Below are 24,722 nucleotides of genomic sequence, written 5' to 3'. Positions count from 1 at the left end.
ACACCATACATATAAATCATTCGTTGAAAGAATCTATTTTTCTTACATCTGCCTTTCTGTAGACATTAACACGACATAACCTTCCTATACCCTGTGATATATTGTCATTAATTATTTATGTCTTCTATAGTGTCTGCCCAGATTTTTACTGTTGCTTTAGAGGACTTCCATCCTCTGTTGTTTGCGATGCTGTATATTGTGAAACAAACAGGACAAGAACTTGTTTTGTTTTTGATGACTAATATTAAGAGTAAAAACCTTTGGAATGGACTTTCCCATAACTTATTCATGTACTTTATTTTGAGACCACCAAGGTCAAATTAGTAGGGATGTTTTTACATATTCGAGATCTGTAGTATGATATATAATGTTGTAGGTCGTTCCAGAAATTAGTCTATGTTAACTTGAATTTAGTAACTTTGTTGTTGATGGAAATCCATGCAAGGTAAGTATGCGATTTCTCTTTACAGTGCAAACATTTGGAGAAAATCTTTTTTGTTACGGATTCTTGGGAATGTCAGATTCTACAGAATTTGTTTTCATGGAAATGTACAGAGGATTTTAATTAACACAACACATATATTTTATATGGTTGTCACACCAGAGTCCTTGTTATTACACCTTATTATTACACCTTGTTATTACACCTTATTATTACACCTTGTTATTAGACCTATTATTACACATTGTTATTACACCTTGTTATTAGACCTATTATTACACATTGTTATTATACCTTGTTATTACACCTTGCTATTATACCTATTATTACACACTGTTATTACACCTTGTTATTACACACTGTTATTACACCTTATTATTACACCTTGTTATTACACCTTGTTATTACACCTTGTTATTACACCTTATTACACCTTGTTATTACACCTTATTATTACACCTTTTTATTACACCTTGTTATTACACCTTGTTATTACACCTTGTTATTACACCTATTATTACACCTTGTTATTACACCTTGGTATTACACCTTGTTATTACACCTTGCTATTACACCTTGTTATTACACCTATCTTTACACCTATCTTTACACCTATCTTTACACCTTGCTATTACACCTTGTTATTACACCTTGTATCTCCCATCTCTGTCATAAATGCTTCTTTGTTTCAGGGGCCATGTCTGAAGATATTATGTCCCAGATTCAGTTCATGTCAGGTTGCCTAAAATGGAAGTATTTTTCCAACTCTTCCACCTGTGTTAGACTTTTTTTCTCATTCTCTGTCTGAATTGAAGGACAAAATGAGTTGTATGTCCATGGTAATCTCATTATCAATGTTGAACAGCTTACTTTTCTTAACCTGTGTTTTTTTAAGTTACACTATATCTCTGCTAAATCTGTTTGTTTTTATTTATTGTTTTTCACTTAATGTATGTTAATATTTTCACTTTAAAGTTGACCAAGCAAACATGGGATCTGGGGGAAGTAAGAAAAAGGCACCATCCAACACAAACCAAAGTGCTGGAGGAAACAGGGGGCAGGGAGCTTTATTAGCAGTACAAGGGGAAAACTCCAACTCGAGTGATGAAATGACGGGGAATACCGGTGCAGAATTCTCGTTTAGTACAGAAGTTCCTTCCATTCATCAGCAAGTATCTGTTCCTCCTGCTTCACCTCCAGCCAATACAGCTGGGAAGCAACCACTGCCACCAATAAAACAGGAAAAAAAGGCGCCACAACCTGAGAGCAAGGGAGCTAACTCATCAAGGGGAGGTAAGTATAGTTATTGTATATTAATGGTTCAGTCGCAAGCCATGTCTGTTAAAGAAAATGAATGAATACAGATTTATCAGTGTGATCTATAATCCATCCTATTGTCAAAGGCTGGATATTGTCTTCTTTACTAGAATGGATATACAGGGATCTGGTTGTCCATCAGTACAGGGAATCAGGTGTGGACAATTTGAACTGATTTTTGTGAATTTGCTGACACTTTGCCAATGTAGATAGATACGATAACATTATCAGTCCTTTCATTTGTCTGTCTCTGTTTGATGATACTCTCACCGATATTCACTGGCACTGCTGCAAGTCATGTGGATCAGTAAAATGCAATCTGTTTCAGTGTTATCTAAATATATACTGATGTGAATTTCAAAACACAGTGATTTTATTCTAAAATATTGTTATGAAAATGGAAATCTTTGCTTTGTTGCTTGCTGGAGGTTGAACAGAATAGATTTCAGAAATTATTGAAATAATTATGATAAATACAAAATAAAAACCTGTCAGTTTATCTTTTGCTTAAATTTACACCATAGAAATCTAAGATAAAATGATTTACCTGCCAAAATTTGAATTTAATTTCTCAACTGTCTTGTCACAAGTGTCAAAAATACACTTCAATGTTAACGAAATTTTCAATGAACTTATTATATAAGGCTGAGAAAAGTTTAATGTATACCTAGGTTAGTTAGGTTGAGAAAAGTTAAATGTATATGTATATCTAGGTTAGGTAGGTAGAGAAAAGTTAAATGTATATGTATATCTAGGTTAGTGAGAAAAGTTAAATGTATATGTATATCTAGGTTAGGTAGGTAGAGAAAAGTTAATTGTATATGTATATCTAGGTTAGTGAGAAAAGTTAAATGTATATGTATATCTAGGTTAGTGAGAAAAGTTAAATGTATATGTATATCTAGGTTAGTAAGACTGAGAAAAGTTAAATGTATATGTATATCTAGGTTAGTTAGACTGAGAAAAGTTAAATGTATATGTATATCTAGGTTAGTGAGAAAAGTTAAATGTATATGTATATCTAGGTTAGTTAAGTAGAGAAAAGTTAAATGTATATGTATATCTAGGTTAGTTAAGTAGAGAAAAGTTAAATGTTTATGTATATCTAGGTTAGTGAGAAAAGTTAAATGTATATGTATATCTAGGTTAGTGAGAAAAGTTAAATGTATATGTATATCTAGGTTAGTTAGACTGAGAAAAGTTAAATGTATATGTATATCTAGGTTAGTTAGACTGAGAAAAGTTAAATGTATATGTATATCTAGGTTAGTTAAGTAGAGAAAAGTTAAATGTATATGTATATCTAGGTTAGTTAAGTAGAGAAAAGTTAAATGTATATGTATATCTAGGTTAGTTAAGTAGAGAAAAGTTAAATGTTTATGTATATCTAGGTTAGTGAGAAAAGTTAAATGTATATGTATATCTAGGTTAGGTAGGTAGAGAAAAGTTAATTGTATATGTATATCTAGGTTAGTGAGAAAAGTTAAATGTATATGTATATCTAGGTTAGTGAGAAAAGTTAAATGTATATGTATATCTAGGTTAGTAAGACTGAGAAAGTTAAATGTATATGTATATCTAGGTTAGTGAGGTTGAGAAAAGTTAAATGTATATGTATATCTAGGTTAGTTAGGTAGAGAAAAGTTAAATGTATATGTATATCTAGGTTAGTGAGAAAAGTTAAATGTATATGTATATCTAGGTTAGTAAGACTGAGAAAAGTTAAATGTATATGTATATCTAGGTTAGTGAGGTTGAGAAAAGTTAAATGTATATGTATATCTAGGTTAGTTAGGTAGAAAAAAGTTAAATGTATATGTATATCTAGGTTAGTTAGGTAGAGAAAAGTTAAATGTATATGTATATCTAGGTTAGTGAGGTTGAGAAAAGTTAAATGTATATGTATATCTAGGTTAGTTAGACTGAGAAAAGTTAAATGTATATGTATATCTAGGTTAGTGAGGTTGAGAAAAGTTAAATGTATATGTATATCTAGGTTATTTAGGTAGAGAAAAGTTAAATGTATATGTATATCTAGGTTAGTTAGGTAGAGAAAAGTTAAATGTATATGTATATCTAGGTTAGTTAGGTAGAGAAAAGTTAAATGTATATGTATATCTAGGTTAGTTAGGTAGAGAAAAATTAAATGTATATGTATATCTAGGTTAGTGAGGTTGAGAAAAGTTAAATGTATATGTATATCTAGGTTAGTGAGGTTGAGAAAAGTTAAATGTATATGTATATCTAGGTTAGGTAGGTAGAGAAAAGTTAAATGTATATGTATATCTAGGTTAGTTAGACTGAGAAAAGTTAAATGTATATGTATATCTAGGTTAGTTAGAAAAGTTAAATGTATATGTATATCTAGGTTAGTTAGGTTGAGAAAAGTTAAATGTATATGTATATCTAGGTTAGTTAGGTTGAGAAAAGTTAAATGTATATGTATATCTAGGTTAGTTAGGTAGAGAAAAGTTAAATGTATATGTATATCTAGGTTAGTTAGGTAGAGAAAAGTTAAATGTATATGTATATCTAGGTTAGTTAGACTGAGAAAAGTTAAATGTATATGTATATCTAGGTTAGTTAGGCTGAGAAAAGTTAAATGTATATGTATATCTAGGTTAGTGAGAAAAGTTAAATGTATATGTATATCTAGGTTAGTTAGGTAGAGAAAAGTTAAATGTATATGTATATCTAGGTTAGTTAGGTTGAGAAAAGTTAAATGTATATGTATATCTAGGTTAGTTAGGTTGAGAAAAGTTAAATGTATATGTATATCTAGGTTAGTGAGAAAAGTTAAATGTATATGTATATCTAGGTTAGTTAGGTTGAGAAAGTTAAATGTATATGTATATCTAGGTTATTTAGGTAGAGAAAAGTTAAATGTATATGTATATCTAGGTTAGTGAGAAAAGTTAAATGTATATGTATATCTAGGTTAGTGAGAAAAGTTAAATGTATATGTATATCTAGGTTAGTTAGGTAGAGAAAAGTTAAATGTTTATGTATATCTAGGTTAGTTAGGCTGGGAAAAGTTAAATGTATATGTATATCTAGGTTAGTTAGGTAGAGAAAAGTTAAATGTATATGTATATCTAGGTTAGTGAGAAAAGTTAAATGTATATGTATATCTAGGTTAGTTAGGTTGAGAAAAGTTAAATGTATATGTATATCTAGGTTAGTTAGGTTGAGAAAAGTTAAATGTATATGTATATCTAGGTTAGTTAGGTAGAGAAAAGTTAAATGTATATGTATATCTAGGTTAGTTAGGTAGAGAAAAGTTAAATGTATATGTATATCTAGGTTAGTTAGGTTGAGAAAAGTTAAATGTATATGTATATCTAGGTTAGTTAGACTGAGAAAAGTTAAATGTATATGTATATCTAGGTTAGTTAGGCTGGGAAAAGTTAAATGTATATGTATATCTAGGTTAGTTAGGTAGAGAAAAGTTAAATGTATATGTATATCTAGGTTAGTGAGAAAAGTTAAATGTATATGTATATCTAGGTTAGTTAGGTTGAGAAAGTTAAATGTTTATGTATATCTAGGTTATTTAGGTAGAGAAAAGTTAAATGTATATGTATATCTAGGTTAGTGAGAAAAGTTAAATGTATATGTATATCTAGGTTAGTGAGAAAAGTTAAATGTATATGTATATCTAGGTTAGTTAGGTAGAGAAAAGTTAAATGTTTATGTATATCTAGGTTAGTTAGGCTGAGAAAGTTAAATGTATATGTATATCTAGCTTAGTTAGGTAGAGAAAAGTTAAATGTATATGTATATCTAGGTTAGTTAAGTAGAGAAAAGTTAAATGTATATGTATATCTAGGTTAGTTAGGTTGAGAAAGTTAAATGTATATGTATATCTAGGTTATTTAGGCAGAGAAAAGTTAAATGTATATGTATATCTAGGTTAGTTAAGCTATTTTTATCTTTTTATTTTTTTTGTATGTCTGTATACTTACAGGTCGTAAACCAGAGGTAGATAACTCAGGAACTGAGACCATGGAACAAAAAGTGTCAGAAAATTCAAATGAAACTGAAACTCCCACAGGTCAACAAGAAAGTGTCAAAATGCCGGAAATTGAGGACAGAGTTATCCCCCCTGAACCAGAAGATCAGGGAAAATTTGATGATGCTCTTAGTTCTGCATGCCTTCTCATTAAACCAGACAGTTTGTTAAAGAAACTCAATGTTCAGAATGTCACTAAATTACATCTGCAGAGAGCACTGCCGTCCAACTTCAAATTACACGAACTTCTCACCAAGTTAACTCACGTACAGGTCAGTAACGCCCCCTTTCGTATAGCATTAGATCTGTAAACATATCTAGTCAAAGGAAGTAGTAACAGAATAATCATTACCAATGGTGAAGATGCAGATTGTAAAAATATTCTGAAAATTAGGAACTTGTATTTTTCACTCTTCCTTAGAGAGGCCTTCAATTGAATCTTTTTTTCAATAGTAATATACATATCAACAAATCAGAGTTAAACAGGCATATAGTGTAGCTCTAAGTTATCTGAGCTTGTTCATACATTTTAACGTTTTTTTTTTTTGTGGCAGAGATGACTGAAAAAATTAAACCGTAACAATAATCATTATTTTGACGACAAACATATTCTATGTATCTAGTAACTGTTGATTAAATTTTTACAGAATTTATGTTAAAAATAAGGATGAGTCTGTGTAGACATGGATTCCTCAAAAATACATAAGATTTGTGTATATAGTTAGGTGAACTACTGTCAGTTTTTCTTTCTTTACACTTTATACATGACATCGACCTCAATAACAGGTCAGTAATATCACTTGGAATGTAACTATTTTATAACCAGTTTTTTGTTTCTGTTTTTTGCAGGAACTCGACCTGTCCTTCAACAATATGGGACCGCAGGCTTTCCGCAGTGTTTGTCTCGCCATGTGTAACAATTCATCTATTCTCTGCCTCAATCTGTCTGACAACAAGACAGACACTGACACATCCGTAAGTTTATCATAACACTGTGATTCTCTTATTTCTAACTTTTTATCATGATTTCTGTCCTTTGTCCGTTTATGAGAGAGAAGGAATACAGTGTTAATCATATCCCCCAGTCTTGTCATTACTCTTCCCATCCCATTGTATCCTGATCTAAATCATTGTCACGTCTTCAGAATCTCTACAAAGATTTGGTTCATGGTACCTCCAAAGTACCATATCATCAAGTTCTACATCTGATGTAGTGGCAGCAGTTTCCAAGTGGTTCATGCATCTGTCCACATTTATCACAAACTCACCTGTTCTGGGTCATGAGTTCGAGGCCTATATAGGGCAGTCACCAGGTACTGACTGCAGGTGTGTGGTTTTTCTCCACGAACTTCAGCTTTCTTTCACTACTGAGACCTGGTCAATCCTTAAATACCCTGGCTGTTAATAGGACATAAAGTAAAAATAAACAATCTACACCTGATAAAATTATTGTTTACGTAGGAGGCGGGGCCATTCAATAAACGCTCCCTAGTTTTTTTACAAAAATTCATTTTGATTTAGTAATTTATACCTGACACCATGTTTTTGAGATTTTTTGTTTTTCAAATTTGTTTAGAATATTTATTCAGATATATATAAGATATTGACAATAATGAATAATTATTTGTAAGTAAAACCTGATATTTAAGACCATAAATAGCTATGTCCTGTAAATATCAGCAAATACTCCCCTATTGTCCTGTAATAAACCCCACCCCCTAATTAGAGTTAGAAATTGTGTGTGGGACCCTGGGGGTTACAGCATGATGAATGATACATCTTTGATAAGACAAGATTTGCAGCTGGATAGAATAGAAATTCCTATAACACAACCAGTAGAAGATTAGAGTGTGATGTTTCCATGACTACACAGTCACCTTCATCTTATAACACTACCAGTAGAAGATTAGAGTGTGATGTTTCCATGACTACACGACAACCTTCATCTTATAACACATCCAGTAGAAGATTAGAGTGTGATGTTTCCATGACTACACGGTCACCTTCATCTTATACCACAACCAGTAGAAGATTAGAGTGTGATGTTTCCATGACTACACGGTCACCTTCATCTTATAACACATCCAGTAGAAGTGTGACGTTTCCATGACTACACGGTCACCTTCATCTTATAACACAACCAGTAGAAGATTAGAGTGTGACGTTTCCATGACTACACGGTCACCTTCATCTTATAACACATCCAGTAGAAGATTAGAGTGTGACGTTTCCATGACTACACGGTCACCTTCATCTTATAACACATCCAGTAGAAGATTAGAGTGTGATGTTTCCATGACTACACGACAACCTTCATCTTATAACACTACCAGTAGAAGATTAGAGTGTGATGTTTCCATGACTACACAGTCATCTTCATCTTATACCACAACCAGTAGAAGATTAGAGTGTGATGTTTCCATGACTACACGGTCACCTTCATCTTATACCACAACCAGTAGAAGATTAGAGTGTGATGTTTCCATGACTACACGGTCACCTTCATCTTATACCACAACCAGTAGAAGATTAGAGTGTGACGTTTCCATGACTACACGGTCATCTTCATCTTATAACACATCCAGTAGAAGATTAGAGTGTGATGTGACGTTTCCATGACAACACGGTCATCTTCATCTCATAACACAACCAGTAGAAGATTAGAGTGTGACGTTTCCATGACTACACGGTCACCTTCATCTTATAACACAACCAGTAGAAGATTAGAGTGTGACGTTTCCATGACTACACGGTCACCTTCATCCTATAACACAACCAGTAGAAGATTAGAGTGTGACGTTTCCATGACTACACGGTCACCTTCATCTTATAACACAACCAGTAGAAGATTAGAGTGTGACGTTTCCATGACTACACGGTCACCTTCATCTTATACCACAACCAGTAGAAGATTAGTGTGTGATGTTTCAGTGACTACACGTTCATCTTCATCAGACAACTGACCAGTGCGAAGCGTACTAGCACTGAAGTAGGTAGTGTAAGAGATGCTAAAAAATGTTTTTACTGTACTGTAGTCCCATGTAAACTTAGATAAAAAATATTGTGATGAGATGGTAAGCAGATTATAGACCAAAATACAGGAGATGGTAACAATGTACTATAGTTTCTTAGACTACGCTTTGTTTAACACTAGGTCATAGATGTGCGAAAGTCTGTTGCCCCCCTCATCCCTATTAAGTACTGGTCCACAACACTGTATCCAGATGGCTTGTATATTAATGTATAGTACATATGTTAAGCATGAACCAGACTATAATGATGTGATATATCTGTACTACAGGAATGTATAGGACGTATGTTAAGTATGAACCAGACTTTAGTTTACCTAGACGTCTCTAACAACAACCTCGGCATCGACTACTTCTCCAAATGTGTGGGTCCAACCCTGAAAACCAACAACACATTACAGACTCTTAGGTAAGTGATATCACCTGTCCCTCAGGTAAGAAATATCACCCGTCCCTCAGGTAAGAAATATCACCCGTCCCTCAGGTAAGAAGTATCACCCGTCCCTCACGTAAGAAATATCACCCGTCCCTCAGGTAAGAGATATCACCCGTCCCTCAGATAAGAAGTGTTGCCCTACCCTCAGACAAGAAGTGTTGCCCTACCCTCAGATTAGAGGCGTTGCCCTACCCTCAGATAAGAGGCGTTGCCCTACCCTCAGATAAGAAGCGTTGCCCTACCCTCAGACAAGAAGCGTTGCCCTACCCTCAGACAAGAAGTGTTGCCCTACCCTCAGACAAGAAGTGTTGCCCTACCCTCAGACAAGAAGTGTTGCCCTACCCTCAGACAAGAAGTGTTGCCCTACCCTCAGATGAGAAGTGTTGCCCTTCCCTCAGATAAGAAGTGTTTCCCTACCCTCAGACAAGAAGTGTTGCCCTACCCTCAGATGAGAAGTGTTGCCCTACCCTCAGACAAGAAGTGTTGCCCTACCCTCAGACAAGAAGTGTTGCCCTACCCTCAGATGAGAAGTGTTTCCCTACCCTCAGACAAGAAGTGTTGCCCTACCCTCAGACAAGAAGTGTTGCCCTACCCTCAGACAAGAAGTGTTGCCCTAACCTCAGATAAAAAGTGTTGCCCTACCTTCAGGTAAGATATGTTGCCCTACCCACAGGTGACCAGTTAAGTTATGTTGCTCCACTCTGCGGTAAGTGGTTTCTCCACTTTCTCCTAAGTAGTATTACATCATCATACAGAAAATTGACCTTGGCTGTTCATAGGAGATCTAGTTATCTGTGTTTGTATAGAAGTTTCATGTATATTTAAAGTAAAGTGTCATATTTCACTGCAAAACTATTTAAGGTGTGTTGAAAACTTCCAAGTAAATCTTTGTTACAATTTCCTTCAAATATTGGCTTTGAGATTGATATAAAAAAATCTGTGATAAGATGAAGTAGAATTATATTGTTATCTTTTTAGGGCCAAGAGTATAGGGATGAGGGACTTACGCGTGTTGATGGAGGGAGTGAAGGAAAACACAAGTCTAACAGAGATAGACTTCAGTACTAACTCTTTCTCTGATTCAGTTGGTGTCGCTACAGGCTTTGCACACATACTCAAGGTAGGTCCGTTAGGAATATCTGTTATTACCTCCCCTTGACATCAATGATTTAAAATGTTTTGATAAATATTTTGTTTTGTACATTTACTTCTGATGTGTTTTAATGCCTTTCTTACAATAAATTTTCAAACAGGCATATTCTCTTCCTTAAAAAATTAAATCTAAGAAATTAAAATACATAGCATGTGTAGATATGTGATTGCTTATGAAGTATGTGTTGTAGCGTGCTGACTGTGGACTTCGAACTCTGGCCTTGGGGAACTGTGAACTAAAGGAGTCGAGTATAGAAATTATCAGGGAAGGTTTAGAGAGTAATACATCTATGGCTGAACTCAACCTCAATGGAAACATGGTAGGTGTTTGTTTTTCTTGTGGATCACAAAAACAAAAGTCACATGATTAGTTTATTGTGGATTTGGAAGATGTCATCTTCAGATAGATTTTTGACAAAGAACTTAACCTATAATCTGAAATTTTCGGTTTTCCCAAATGGAGGATTTTTTCCTGGTCTGATTCTGAGAGTGGTTTTAATCAAATTTGGTCTTGAACATAAAATAACAATGGTTACAGTTTTTAGAGAAAACTATTAATGATCTGGACATTGATTCACTGCTGTATTGTATCTTAGTGGTGATCAAAACAACAAAAAACAATAAACAACAAAAAACAACAATAAACAACAATAAACATATATAAAGAATGATTATGTATATATATGATATAGGACTTCCTGATTAGTTTAAGATATTTTTCAATATAAAAATCATCTGATTTAAGACATATGTATTATAGTTTGGGAGCATGATGACCTTACTGAAGGTCGTAGTGACTGCCGCGACCCATCCTAGTATAACTAACCTCAGTCTAGACAACATCCAGATCCAGGATACAGCCTGTACTATAGAGGGTGAGTATACATACTTCACATTGTCACAGGGAGTCTAGCAAGGGGTATCAGTCACAGAGAGGGAAAGACTAGTTTTCTTTGAATGTATCAATTGCAGTTCAGAACTTTAGATAAAATGTCTAGAAATCAAGTTATGTCTAGAAAGTAAATACATACAGCTGAGTGTTTGTCTTATCTGTTGTCTTCTTACAGCTGTTAAATCTTGTGTCCGCCCGGAAGTGAAGCCAAACCTTCAATTTCTCAGCCTCAACAGCTCGAAAATCACGGATAACTTTTTATCTTCCATTGCTACTCTTCTCAAGGGCAGACAACTGCCACTTATTGACCTTGACATTGGTGCAAATGATGAACTGACACCAAAATGTCTGATGACAGTGGCTGAAATGACCTCAGGTAATAGAAAATCTCTTCCGTTTTAAAATCTAATAAAGTTTAAACCTAAGATAATTGATTGAGATATTGACATACTAGTGATGCACTGTTGTTGGGTATTAATTCTCTACTTACTAGCTGATGGAATCCCCAGTGTATTGCGAAAGTTGAAGTACAGTCTAATGAGGAACACAACTGGCCTTACAGAACAGTTGACCAGTGGTCAGTTTCCAAATCTTCACTACCTTAACGTGAGGAAGTCCAAATTGACCGATGTCCAACTGTTACCTAACCTCTATAAGGGTCAAGGAGGCAGCCTGACAACTCTGATTCTGGATGGTCAGAAGATTGCTAACACTGATATCCTACAGAAACTGCTGGGTAAGTGATTCATGAAAAGGATTATCTCCCTTTTACCAGGTAACAAATAGGTTTATCTCCCATCTACCAGGTAACAAATAGGTTTATCTCCCATCTACCAGGTAACAAATAGGTTTATCTCCCATCTACCAGATAACAAATAGGTTTATCTCCCATCTACCAGGTAACAAATAGGTTTATCTCCCATCTACCAGGTAACAAATAGGTTTATCTCCCATCTACCGGGTAATAAATAGGTTTATCTCCCATCTACCAGGTAACAAATGTGGAAGAAAGGATAGGGATATGGGGATAGGCAGATGTGAGAACATGGTGAGGATTTATCATTTGTAATTATAGAAAGTGATGTGTTGTTTGGTCTGATTAGTGAGTGAAATGGTCCACCAGTTTGCAATAGTATATGGACAGAAGTAGGATCATTTATACTTAAGATTACAAGTAATATTTTGTTATAATAGACCATATGTGTCCAAGTGGAATATTGATGATTGTTTCTAGCTGTCTTTCAATGATTCAACATTGCCCTCACTGTTGTATTGTAACTGTAGTTTGTATGAGAAATAGAATCTTTAAGCACAAACCACACCCATAGCAATGGTTTTCATACACTGTCCTCATGAGAAATAGAATATGTTAAGTCTTTTTTCTCACTTTTCTCTAACAGGGACAACCAAATAGTAGATTTGGGTCAATATTAATTTCGAATTTTTCTTCCTTAAAGAGGACTATAATCACTCTTTTACAACAGAGAGTTCTCCTGGCGGATCCCTGACGACCCTGAGTGTTGGAGCATGCTCCTTATCTGTCACAGATATTGCTCCTTTGTGTCAGGCCATTCAGAAGGGCCTCAAGCTACACATGCTAAAAGTCTCATCCAATCGGTTGGAGAACAAAGGCGTGACTGACTTGGTGGAGGCAGTACTTAGTAACAAGACACACCCCCTGGCAGTGCTGGACGTGTCTGACAATACAGTGAGTGCTGGGGCCCTTATGTGTCTCTCCTAGTGTACATATAGGTATACAGCTCCAAAGTCCTTCAAACATCAAAACTTCAGTTTTACCTTATTTCGTCCAAAGAACTAATATTCTACATAACAGTTCAGTACCTGATCAATAAGAATTTCTTCACCACAATTAGTCCACAACATAGGAATACATTTTAACCCAGTTTTTCATTATCAGTACATTTTCCTTCTGATCTTCAAACATTTTTGTTAAGGTTTTCCATGCTGTAGTTATTGTTAATTTTAAAGGGTCCTATTTTCGGGCTACTATTCCTCCCTACATACATTTTAATTTTTTTTTCTTGTTATTGATCTCATTCGCCTCCTCAGCTTCAAAATTTAGGCCCTGTACATCACAGAAGAAAGGACGAAACTGGTATATAATGCTGTTTGATTTTTTTTAATTGGTTCTACTATTCTAATACCAAGTTTGTATTTAAAGGTGTTGCTCACATGTGTGTCTTTTTTATAATAATTATCATCATTGGAGATGAAAAAAGGCGTGAAAATTAGACCCGTTGAAAAAAAAATATATAAATAACAGTGAAGTGTAAATAATTATTTCTTTGACAACTGCATTCTATTTGGCATTTGGTAAACCACAAAAATCTTAACCATTTGAAAAAAATTCCCAAAATTTTCAGTATTAACTGTTTTTCAGTCTTGTGTTAGTTTAATTCACTGAGTTATCTAGGAATTGTTGAAGTATTTTTTCCCTGAAGTGTATTTTAGATAGCCTTAAATAAATCAGTGTTTTTATACAGATGACAGATGAAGGAGCAGTGTCACTAGCCAAGCTGTTCAATACAAAAAGCCATACATCTCAACTACATAGCCTCAATGTCAGCTCCAATGACCTCGGTAAGAACTGACTTTGATAGAAACTTAACCTTTGAACTTTACACTTTGAATCTTGATTGCATGTTAACCTTTGAACTTTGCACTTTAAACCTATAGTGATCAATATAGTACTCTGTAAATAATTTCCTTATCTTGAAAATAACCATGGCAGGTTAAACTTCAGTGTTTAATGGCTTCATCACCTTCGTATTGTGAAGTTATCTAGATAAGGAACCACTAAGTGAAGGAAATTAGAAAGTTATTTTGATGAGTCAAGTCAGGTGAAATAAATTAAATTTGGTGAAGTCAAGTTCAGTTAGGAAATGTCAAGAACAGAAGGTCAATAAAGAGGACAGATAAAGTTACCTTGTATACGTCATGTTATACACTGTAAAGACAGAATAATAAGTAAGTCAATCAGGTAAGTCACATGTACAGTGTAAATCATGTTAAGTGTTGAAAGTTTGGAAAAGTCGGTTAAAGTTGGTTGTGGTTGGAAAAGTCAGTTAAATTTGGGTGTGGTTGGAAAAGCCAGGTAAAGTTGGTTGTAGTTGGAAAAGTCAGGTAAAGTTGGGTGTGGTTGGAAAAGCCAGGTAAAGTTGGTTGTAGTTGGAAAAGTCAGGTAAAGTTGGTTGTGGTTGGAAAAGTCAGTTAAATTTGGGTGTGGTTGGAAAAGCCGGGTAAAGTTGGTTGCAGTTGGAAAAGTCAGGTAAAGTTGGTTGTAGTTGGAAAAGCCAGGTAAAATTGGTTGTGGTTGGAAAAGTCAGGTAAAGTTGGGTGTGGTTGGAAAAGCCAGGTAAAGTTGGGTGTGGTTGAAAAAGCCAGGTAATGTTGGGTGTGGTTGGAAAAGCCAGGTAAAGTTGGTTGTAGTTGGAAAAGTCAGGTAAAGTTGGGTGTGGTTGGAAAAGCCAGGTAAAGTTGGTTGTAGTTGGAAAAGTCAGGTAAAGTTGGTTGTGGTTGGAAAAGTCAGTTAAATTTGGGTGTGGTTGGAAAAGCCGGGTAAAGTTGGTTGCAGTTGGAAAAGTCAGGTAAAGTTGGTTGTAGTTGGAAAAGCCAGGTAAAATTGGTTGTGGTTGGAAAAGTCAGGTAAAGTTGGGTGTGGTTGGAAAAGCCAGGTAAAGTTGGGTGTGGTTGGAAAAGCCAGGTAAAGTTGGGTGTGGTTGGAAAAGCCAGGTAAAGTTGGTTGTAGTTGGAAAAGTCAGGTAAAGTTGGGTGTGGTTGGAAAAGCCAGGTAAAGTTGGTTGTGGTTGGAAAAGCCAGGTAAAGTTGGGTGTGGTTGGAAAAGCCAGGTAAAGTTGGGTGTGGTTGGAAAAGCCAGGTAAAGTTGGTTGTGGTTGGAAAAGCCAGGTAAAGTTGGGTGTGGTTGGAAAAGCCAGGTAAAGTTGGTTGTGGTTGGAAAAGCCAGGTAAAGTTGGGTGTGGTTGGAAAAGCCAGGTAAAATTGGAAATTCAGGAAAATTTAGGTAATTACATTATTTGTAAATCAGGTTCAAGATTCTGCAGTAATTTTGTGATGTCAAAATAATCAGTCAAAGTAAATTTAATCACTGGTACAGTTGTACGTTAATTCAAGGTAGGAAAACCTAATGCCTGTTTATTATGTACAGTTGTACGTTAATTCAAGGTAGGAAAACCTAATGCCTGTTTATTATGTACAGTTGTACGTTAATTCAAGGTAGGAAAACCTAATGCCTGTTTATTATGTACAGTTGTACGTTAATTCAAGGTAGGAAAACCTAATGCCTGTTTATTATGTACAGTTGGGGTGATACCAGTAAAATTAACCAATATGTTTGTGTTTTAGGGAAAGCAGGTTTAGTGAGTCTGGCCTCTGTGATGGGAGGCAAGTCTCCACTACGAACTCTTTATCTACAAAATCAGAGTCGTGGGATGGACGAAGGAGATATGGATGAGGTCTTCAAAACACTTGCCAAGTCATTAGGTAAATATGTGGAGAAATTCAGTCATAACTTCATCTTTGTTTGTTGTTATTTTCACATTAGGGTTTTGTTTTTGGTAGTAATTTTCATTTGAGATGAAAGTTTCTATTGAAAATATTCTCTTAAACAAAGACTATTAAACTTATTTTCTTTGAACCTGGGGATACAATATGATTGCTAAATCTATGATAGATTTAATACAGAAATTGTTTTATATTATCTTGTAGAACCTTACTTATTTTACAACTATTTCTGAAGGATGTCAATATTTGCTTCAAACCCTTAATAAATCATGCGATTACATCATGTTCGTTGTGTTGGTGTAATGCTACTCCTAGCTAAGAAATCACATTTATTTAGTAAATAATAATCACTTATGTCCCTTTTCATCTCAAATTTCTTGTTCTAGGTTTTAAAGTGGAAATGAAGGACGGTGAAGTTGTCCAAAGCTGTTCTGATCGACCTAATTTACCTGAAGGACTTGTTGTTAAATTGTCTCCCCTTGGTGGGAACCCCGGTAGGTTCAAACTATTTCTGTGATCAGTCAGTGAATCAGTCAACTAGGTTTAGGACAGTATTTAAAAGCAGGTCTAATGACTATTATTTACAAGAATACTTGTTATAACCAAACATGCATTTCCAACTGGAATTTCAAGTCAAAGGCTATTGCAGACCTTCCAGATTTGTCAACAAGGTAATAAACATGTTGTATTGGATTTCTGATGCCTAAATCACAAGGGAGGTAACTTAATCAAGATGAAGACCTTACAACTTGAAAACTTTGACATAATTACTGTCTACCTGACATTCTAAGTTAATATCACATGTCTACCCGACATTCTAAGTTAATATCACATGTCTACCCGACATTCTAAGTTAATATCACTGTCTACCTGACATTCTAAGTTAATATCACTGTCTACCTGACATTCTAAGTTAATATCACTGTCTACCCGACATTCTAAGTTAATATCACATGTCTACCCGACATTCTAAGTTAATATCACTGTCTACCCGGGAGGGTAGGTGGGGGGTTGATTTAGTAAGTAAAGTTTATTTGTATTATAATAAAATGTTTACAAATATGATTTACATACCTTTGACATCAAACAGAACAAAAATACAAACCGGTCAAAATGTTAAGCTCATTAGAAAATATTTGTAATGTATATTTAATGACTTAAGTGTTTTGTGTCTGTGGATAGGTAAACTCGGATCTAGTCTGGACAGTCCACGGATACAGACAGATTATGCCAAGGAAAAACTGCCCAATCTCTCATTTGCTGACAGTCAGATCATCTCTGCTTTCCTGAAGGGAATAGGTAGGTTAAAACTGACACCAATAATGATAGACTGATTGATGGTGATTTTACATCACAAAGTCTAATGAAAGCATAGACAACAGTGTCTCCAGATAAAGTCAGTATTCAAGTACAACCATAATAACGTGACTCTGTTAGCAGTGAGCGTCTGTTAAGTAAAAGAAATTCAGTAAAAATGACAGAGAAATAACTTTTATCTTTTCCAACAACACATAAGTAAATATAAATACAGGTACCTTGTTTCTGGACTTCCTGTTTGGTGTTTTCTCTCAAAGCACATGTTTCAAGTTACATTCAGAAGCACGATAAACACACTTCTTATAAATACACTAATAGGTCTTAATGCTCAATATTACGCTTGAAGTAAGTGTTAAGTATTGTGTGACTGGATGGAATGTGTCTGTTGTCATATTGTGTGACAAGAGGGAATGTTATGTAACTTTGTCTGTTGTCATATTGTGTGACAAGAGGGAATGTTGTGTTAATGTAGTCTGTTGTCATATTGTGTGACTGGAGGGAATGTTGTGTTACTGTAGTCTGTTGTCAGTATTGTGTGACTGGAGGGAATGTTGTGTTACTGTATTCTGTTGTCAGTATTGTGTGACAAGAGGGAATGTTGTGTTACTGTAGTCTGTTGTCTGTATTGTGTGACAAGAGGGAATGTTGTGTTACTGTAGTCTGTTGTCAGTATTGTGTGACTGGAGGGAATGTGTTACTGTAGTCTGTTGTCAGTATTGTGTGACTGGAGGGAGTGTTGTGTTACTGTAGTCTGTTGTCAGTATTGTGTGACAAGAGGGAATGTTGTGTTACTGTAGTCTGTTGTCAGTATTGTGTGACTGGAGGGAGTGTTGTGTTACTGTAGTCTGTTGTCAGTATTGTGAGACTGGAGGGAATGTTGTGTAACTTTGTCTGTTGTCATATTGTGTGACTGGAGGGAATGTTGTGTTACTGTAGTCTGTTGTCAGTATTGTGTGACTGGAGGGAATCTTGTGTTACTGTAGTCTGTTGTCAGTATTGTGTGACTGGATGGAATGTGTTACTGTAGTCTTTTGTCAGTATTGTGTGACTGAAGGGAATGTGTTACTGTAGTCTGTTGTCAGTATTGTGTGACTGGATGGAATGTGTTACTGTAGTCTGTTGTCAGTATTGTGTGACTGGATGGAATGTGTTACTGTAGTCTGTTGTCAGTATTGTGTGACTGGAGGGAATGTTGTGTTACTGTAGTCTGTTGTCATATTGTGTGACTGGATGGAATGTGTTACTGTAGTCTGTTGTCAGTATTGTGTGACTGGAGGGAATCTTGTGTTACTGTAGTCTGTTGTCATATTGTGTGACTGGATGGAATGTGTTACTGTAGTCTGTTGTCAGTATTGTGTGACTGGAGGGAATCTTGTGTTACTGTAGTCTGTTGTCAGTATTGTGTGACTGGAGGGAATCTTGTGTTACTGTAGTCTGTTGTCAGTATTGTGTGACTGGATGGAATGTGTTACTGTAGTCTGTTGTCAGTATTGTGTGACTGGATGGAATGTGTTACTGTAGTCTGTTGTCAGTATTGTGTGACTGGATGGAATGTGTTACTGTAGTCTGTTGTCAGTATTGTGTGACTGGAGGGAATGTTGTGTTACTGTAGTCTGTTGTCAGTATTGTGTGACTGGAGGGAATGTTGTGTTACTGTAGTCAGGATTGTATGACTGGAGGGAATGTTGTGTTACTGTAGTCTGTTGTCAGTATTGTGTGACTGGAGGGAATGTTGTGTTACTGTAGTCTGTTGTCAGTATTGTGTGACTGGAGGGAATGTTGTGTTACTGTAGTCTGTTGTCAGTATTGTGTGACAAGAGGGAATGTTGTGTTACTGTAGTCTGTTGTCAGTATTGTGTGACAAGAGGGAATGTTGTGTTACTGTAGTCTGTTGTCATATTGTGTGACTGGATGGAATGTGTTACTGTAGTCTGTTGTCAGTATTGTGTGACTGGAGGGAATCTTGTGTTACTGTAGTCTGTTGTCATATTGTGTGACTGGATGGAATGTGTTACTGTAGTCTGTTGTCAGTATTGTGTGACTGGAGGGAATCTTGTGTTACTGTAGTCTGTTGTCAGTATTGTGTGACTGGATGGAATGTGTTACTGTAGTCTGTTGTCAGTATTGTGTGACTGGAGGCAATCTTGTGTTACTGTAGTCTGTTGTCAGTATTGTGTGACTGGATGGAATGTGTTACTGTAGTCTGTTGTCAGTATTGTGTGACTGGATGGAATGTGTTACTGTAGTCTGTTGTCATATTGTGTGACTGGAGGGAATGTTGTGTTACTGTAGTCTGTTGTCAGTATTGTGTGACAAGAGGGAATCTTGTGTTACTGTAGTCTGTTGTCATATTGTGTGACTGGATGGAATGTGTTACTGTAGTCTGTTGTCAGTATTGTGTGACAAGAGGGAATCTTGTGTTACTGTAGTCTGTTGTCATATTGTGTGACTGGATGGAATGTGTTACTGTAGTCTGTTGTCAGTATTGTGTGACAAGAGGGAATGTTGTGTTACTGTAGTCTGTTGTCATATTGTGTGACTGGATGGAATGTGTTACTGTAGTCTGTTGTCAGTATTGTGTGACTGGAGGGAATGTTGTGTTACTGTAGTCTGTTGTCATATTGTGTGACTGGATGGAATGTGTTACTGTAGTCTGTTGTCAGTATTGTGTGACTGGAGGGAATCTTGTGTTACTGTAGTCTGTTGTCAGTATTGTGTGACTGGATGGAATGTGTTACTGTAGTCTGTTGTCAGTATTGTGTGACTGGAGGGAATCTTGTGTTACTGTAGTCTGTTGTCAGTATTGTGTGACTGGATGGAATGTGTTACTGTAGTCTGTTGTCAGTATTGTGTGACTGGATGGAATGTGTTACTGTAGTCTGTTGTCAGTATTGTGTGACTGGATGGAATGTGTTCCTGTAGTCTGTTGTCATATTGTGTGACTGGAGGGAATGTTGTGTTACTGTAGTCTGTTGTCAGTATTGTGTGACTGGAGGGAATGTTGTGTTACTGTAGTCTGTTGTCAGTATTGTGTGACTGGATGGAATGTGTTACTGTAGTCTGTTGTCAGTATTGTGTGACTGGAGGGAATGTTGTGTTACTGTAGTCTGTTGTCAGTATTGTGTGACTGGAGGGAATGTTGTGTTACTGTAGTCTGTTGTCAGTATTGTGTGACAAGAGGGAATGTTGTGTTACTGTAGTCTGTTGTCAGTATTGTGTGACTGGAGGGAATGTTGTGTTACTGTAGTCTGTTGTCAGTATTGTGTGACAAGAGGGAATCTTGTGTTACTGTAGTCTGTTGTCAGTATTGTGTGACTGGAGGGAATGTGTTACTGTAGTCTGTTGTCAGTATTGTATGACTGGAGGGAATGTGTTACTGTAGTCTGTTGTCAGTATTGTGTGACAAGAGGGAATGTTGTGTTACTGTAGTCTGTTGTCAGTATTGTGTGACTGGAGGGAATGTTGTGTTACTGTAGTCAGGATTGTGTGAATGGAGATATTGTTACATTTCTGTTCTAGATTTGATGATAGGATGATGACATGATACATTGTCCCTAAGTGGTAATATTTTCTGTTGTCATTTTGTACAATAATTAAAAGCAAAGATGATAATGATGTAATATTGTTGTAGACAGTGATGTATGTGTCTGGTCCGGAGAGGAATGGAAGATGATTACCGGCTCAAACAAACCTACAACAGATGCCCCATCATGGCTACAGGTACACAACAAAATTTGTAACAGGGTAGTTATGTAATAGGTGTTATTACACTGATAACAGGGTAGTTATGTAATAGGTGTTATTACACTGATAACAGGGTAGTTATGTAATGGGTGTTATTACACTGATAACAGGGTAGTTATATCATGGGTGTTAATACACTGATAACGGGGTAGTATGTAATAGGTGTTATTACACTGATAACAGGGTAGTTATGAAATGGGTGTTGTAACACTGATAACAGGGTAGGTTTGTAATCGGTATTATTACACTGATAACAGGGTAGTTATGAAATGGGTGTTATAACACTGATAACAGGGTAGATAAATGATGGGTGTTGTTACACTGATAACAGGGTAGTTATGTAATGGGTGTTATTACACTGATAATAGTGTAGTTATGTTATGGGTGTTATAACACTGATAACAGGGTAGTTATGTTATGGGTGTTATTACACTGATAACAGGGTAGTTATGTAATGGGTGTTCTTACACTGATAACACTGTAGTTATATAATGGGTGTTATAACACTGATAACAGGGTAGTTATGTTATGGATGGTATTACAATGATAACAGGGTAGTTATGTAATGGGTGTTCTTACACTGATAACACTGTAGTTATGAAATGGGTGTTATAACACTGATAACAGGGTAGATAAATGATGGGTGTTGTTACACTGATAACAGGGTAGTTATGTAATGGGTGTTATTACACTGATAACAGGGTAGTTATGTTATGGATGTTATTACACTGATAACAGGGAAGTTATGTTATGGGTGTTATTACACTGATAACAGGGTAGCTATGTAATGGGTGTTATTACACTGATAACACTGTAGTTATATAATGGGTGTTATAACTCTGATAACAGGGTAGTTATGTTATGGATGTTATTACGCTGATAACAGGGTAGTAATGTAATGGGTGTTAATACACTGATAACGGGGTAGTAATGTAATGGGTGTTATTACACTGATAACAGAGTAGTTATGTAGTGGGTGTTATTACACTGATAACAGGGTAGTTATGTAATAAGGACTGTGATATATGGTGATATTTTTCCTTACAACATCAATAGAAAACATTCCTGACCGATTGTCCAGTTTCAATTTGTCTAAATGGAATTAAGATGGTTTGATTTCTATATTTTTCTGACATTTATCCCTGTAGGTGGCAAACAGCAGAGATTTGGTCACTTATCTCTGTAACTTACCAGGTAACACAACGAGACAGAAGGTCGAAGCACTACTTGAGATGGAGGCTGACTGTAACCTTGAGGAGGTCTGCCTCATGAAGGTCAGTTTAAGGTTGTAACAAATGGAAACTTTTAAGTCAGTGACTACTTAGCAAAAGGACATAATTAATGATTACTGTTATAACTTAATACTTATGTCTGTGAATACCTACAAAGGGACATAACCAATGATTATAACTTTCATTTCATTTCTTTTTTCCATTCATTTTCATAGTTAGTGATTGCAAATTATTCTTTTTTGTGTTGTGATGTTGATTATGTTTTGTTGATTAAAATAGTACACTGTTAACATGATTGTTATTTCAGGATCCTGTGACCAGAAGCATTAATGGAGTTGGTTGGGCTCTCCTTGGAGACAAGGAATCTGTCGCCAAGGCTCTCAAGTTCTTTGACTCTGGCATGGTAACTATACGCCAGTCAGCTGACACAACAACATTAGGTCACATATAACATCAGACATGGTAACTATACGCCAGTCAGCTGACACAACAACATTAGGTCACATATAACATCAGACATGGTAACTATACACCAGTTAGCTGACACAACAACATTAGGTCACATATAACATCAGACATGGTAACTATACACCAGTCAGCTGACACAACAACATTAGGTCACATATAACATCAGACATGGTAACTATACACCAGTCAGCTGACACAACAACATTAGGTCACATATAACATCAGACATGGTAACTATACACCAGTCAGCTGACCAAACAACATTAGGTCACATATAACATCAGACATGGTAACTATACACCAGTCAGCTGACACAACAACATTAGGTCACATATAACATCAGACATGGTAACTATACACCAGTCAGCTGTCACAACAACATTAGGTCACATATAACATCAGACATGGTAACTATACACCAGTCAGCTGTCACAACAACATTAGGTCACATATAACATCAGACATGGTAACTATACACCAGTCAGCTGACACAACAACATTAGGTCACATATGAAGCTCTTCTAGAAATTTCATGTTATATTAATTTACTATAATAGGGTCATATCTAATGTAAATTACACTTTCTATTAGTTTGTTTTGAATAGATACTTTAGTACTTTTTGTTAAATCAATACATGACCTCTATAAAATGAGTGAGATTTATTTTGTAGTCAGATTCTTTTCATGATACTTAAAAATCTTCAGAATATGGATTGTTTTTACGATGTCAATCTTCCTTTTTCAGGCCACCATATTTGGTCAGGCATTCTTGATATCTCCGGTGAAGGTGAACGTCGATGATGAAGCAAACACAGAATCGCAAGCTAAGGCTAGGTTAGTAAACACATGTTATAATAACTTTGATGCTTCTGTATAAGTCATGGTCAGTAGTTTGAAGAATGAATGGAACCCTGTATCATTAATTGAAAGTTTGTATCTGTTTGTGGTGTCATAAACCATTGTCTGTCTAACCTGTCTGGGCATGTTACATTAAATATCCAGGCAATATCATCTCCCAAACAATTTTGATCAAATGTCTACTTTGACAAAACATTGGATGATTTTCATATATTTACAAATTAATGAATACATTGTGTATTTATTTACCAATTGTTAAATATATATTTACATTTATTGTATAACTATAGAACATTGAACATAAAATTAAATATCAAGCACTGATATATAATGCTCAAACTTTCGTGTTCCATTGTAAGTTTTTAAAACTCATTCTTTGCAACTTTACATTTTGACATTCTACTTTAATTTAATTATATAATTGATTTCATTTCTCTGAAGTTCTATGAACTGAAAATTTAGAAGTTGGTCCCAAAAACAGCTTTTGGTTAATCCAAATCTCTGTTGACAGTGTCTGGTGTCATAAATTAAGTTAAAATTAACTTGTCTTACTTTTTCAGGGAGGACCTGGAAAATCGGCGCAAACTGCAGCAACAGGAAGACAAAGATCACAGACGACTTATTCAGCGAACGACAGACGAGTCATGGAAACGTCACGCTTACCGACTCGCACACCCTGCTTATGCTGACGGACGTATTTGGTAGTTTCCATGATATATACTTTACAGCATGTCTGATGCTGGAACTGCCATACTGAAATTTGGCTTAGGTCTTTGATAAAATGATACAAAGAGGTGTTGTGATAATGGTCAACATGGAATGTTGTCTTAAAATGATTAACTCCCAGCTCCTTCAATATAAAAAAATTTCTGTCAGTGAAGATCAACATTCTCATAGCAAGTAATCCCTAACCTGTTTATATTCAACAAAGTGAAGTAATTAAATCTAAGTGTAACAATAAGCTTTAACTCCAAAATAATGTATATAACTATATGTGTCCTTGGATACAGGTATTTCTGATACATGTCTGATACACCTGTCCTTGGATACAGGTATTTCTGATACATGTCTGATACACCTGTCCTTGGATACAGGTATTTCTGATACATGTCTGATACACCTGTCCTTGCATACATGTATTTATGATACTTGTCTGATACACCTGTCCTTGGATACAGGTATTTCTGATACATGTCCTTGGATACAGGTATTTCTGATACATGTCTGATACACCTGTCCTTGGATACAGGTATTTCTGATACATGTCTGATACACCTGTCC

General features: G+C 35.6%; 1 protein-coding gene across 1 annotated transcript; it reads left to right on the top strand.

The window, feature by feature from the left end:
• The first annotated feature begins 1,431 nt into the window (after positions 1-1,431).
• Positions 1,432-24,188, top strand: LOC132552338 (uncharacterized). Its single transcript, XM_060216535.1, has 19 exons — positions 1,432-1,735; positions 5,727-6,043; positions 6,621-6,746; positions 9,073-9,209; positions 10,215-10,356; positions 10,580-10,708; positions 11,149-11,263; positions 11,456-11,656; positions 11,774-12,016; positions 12,765-12,988; positions 13,785-13,881; positions 15,664-15,801; positions 16,209-16,316; positions 17,005-17,125; positions 20,775-20,859; positions 22,032-22,157; positions 22,423-22,518; positions 23,329-23,417; positions 24,002-24,188. Exons 1-19 carry the CDS (start codon positions 1,432-1,434, stop codon positions 24,144-24,146), a joined length of 2,943 nt encoding a protein of 980 aa, XP_060072518.1. The 3' UTR covers positions 24,147-24,188.
• Positions 24,189-24,722: the final 534 nt, after the last annotated feature.

This window comes from Ylistrum balloti, unplaced genomic scaffold (assembly GCF_031769215.1).
Source record: "Ylistrum balloti isolate Yb309-2 unplaced genomic scaffold, AGI_CSIRO_Ybal_v1 Utg369564, whole genome shotgun sequence".
Lineage (NCBI taxonomy): Eukaryota > Metazoa > Mollusca > Bivalvia > Pectinida > Pectinidae > Ylistrum > Ylistrum balloti.
The sequence above is the reverse complement of the archived record's forward strand: the minus strand, read 5'-3'. Positions and strand labels throughout refer to the sequence as shown.

What these genes read in the sequence shown, in the direction of transcription:
- LOC132552338 (XM_060216535.1), top strand. Translation starts at nt 1,432, where the DNA reads ATGGGATCTGGGGGAAGTAAGAAAAAGGCACCATCCAACACAAACCAA. An exon ending in CCAAGTTAACTCACGTACAG is followed by an intron (nt 6,044 to 6,620) that starts GTCAGTAACGCC and finishes TGTTTTTTGCAG; the next exon opens with GAACTCGACCTGTCCTTCAA. An exon ending in AGACAGACACTGACACATCC is followed by an intron (nt 6,747 to 9,072) that starts GTAAGTTTATCA and finishes TCTGTACTACAG; the next exon opens with GAATGTATAGGACGTATGTT.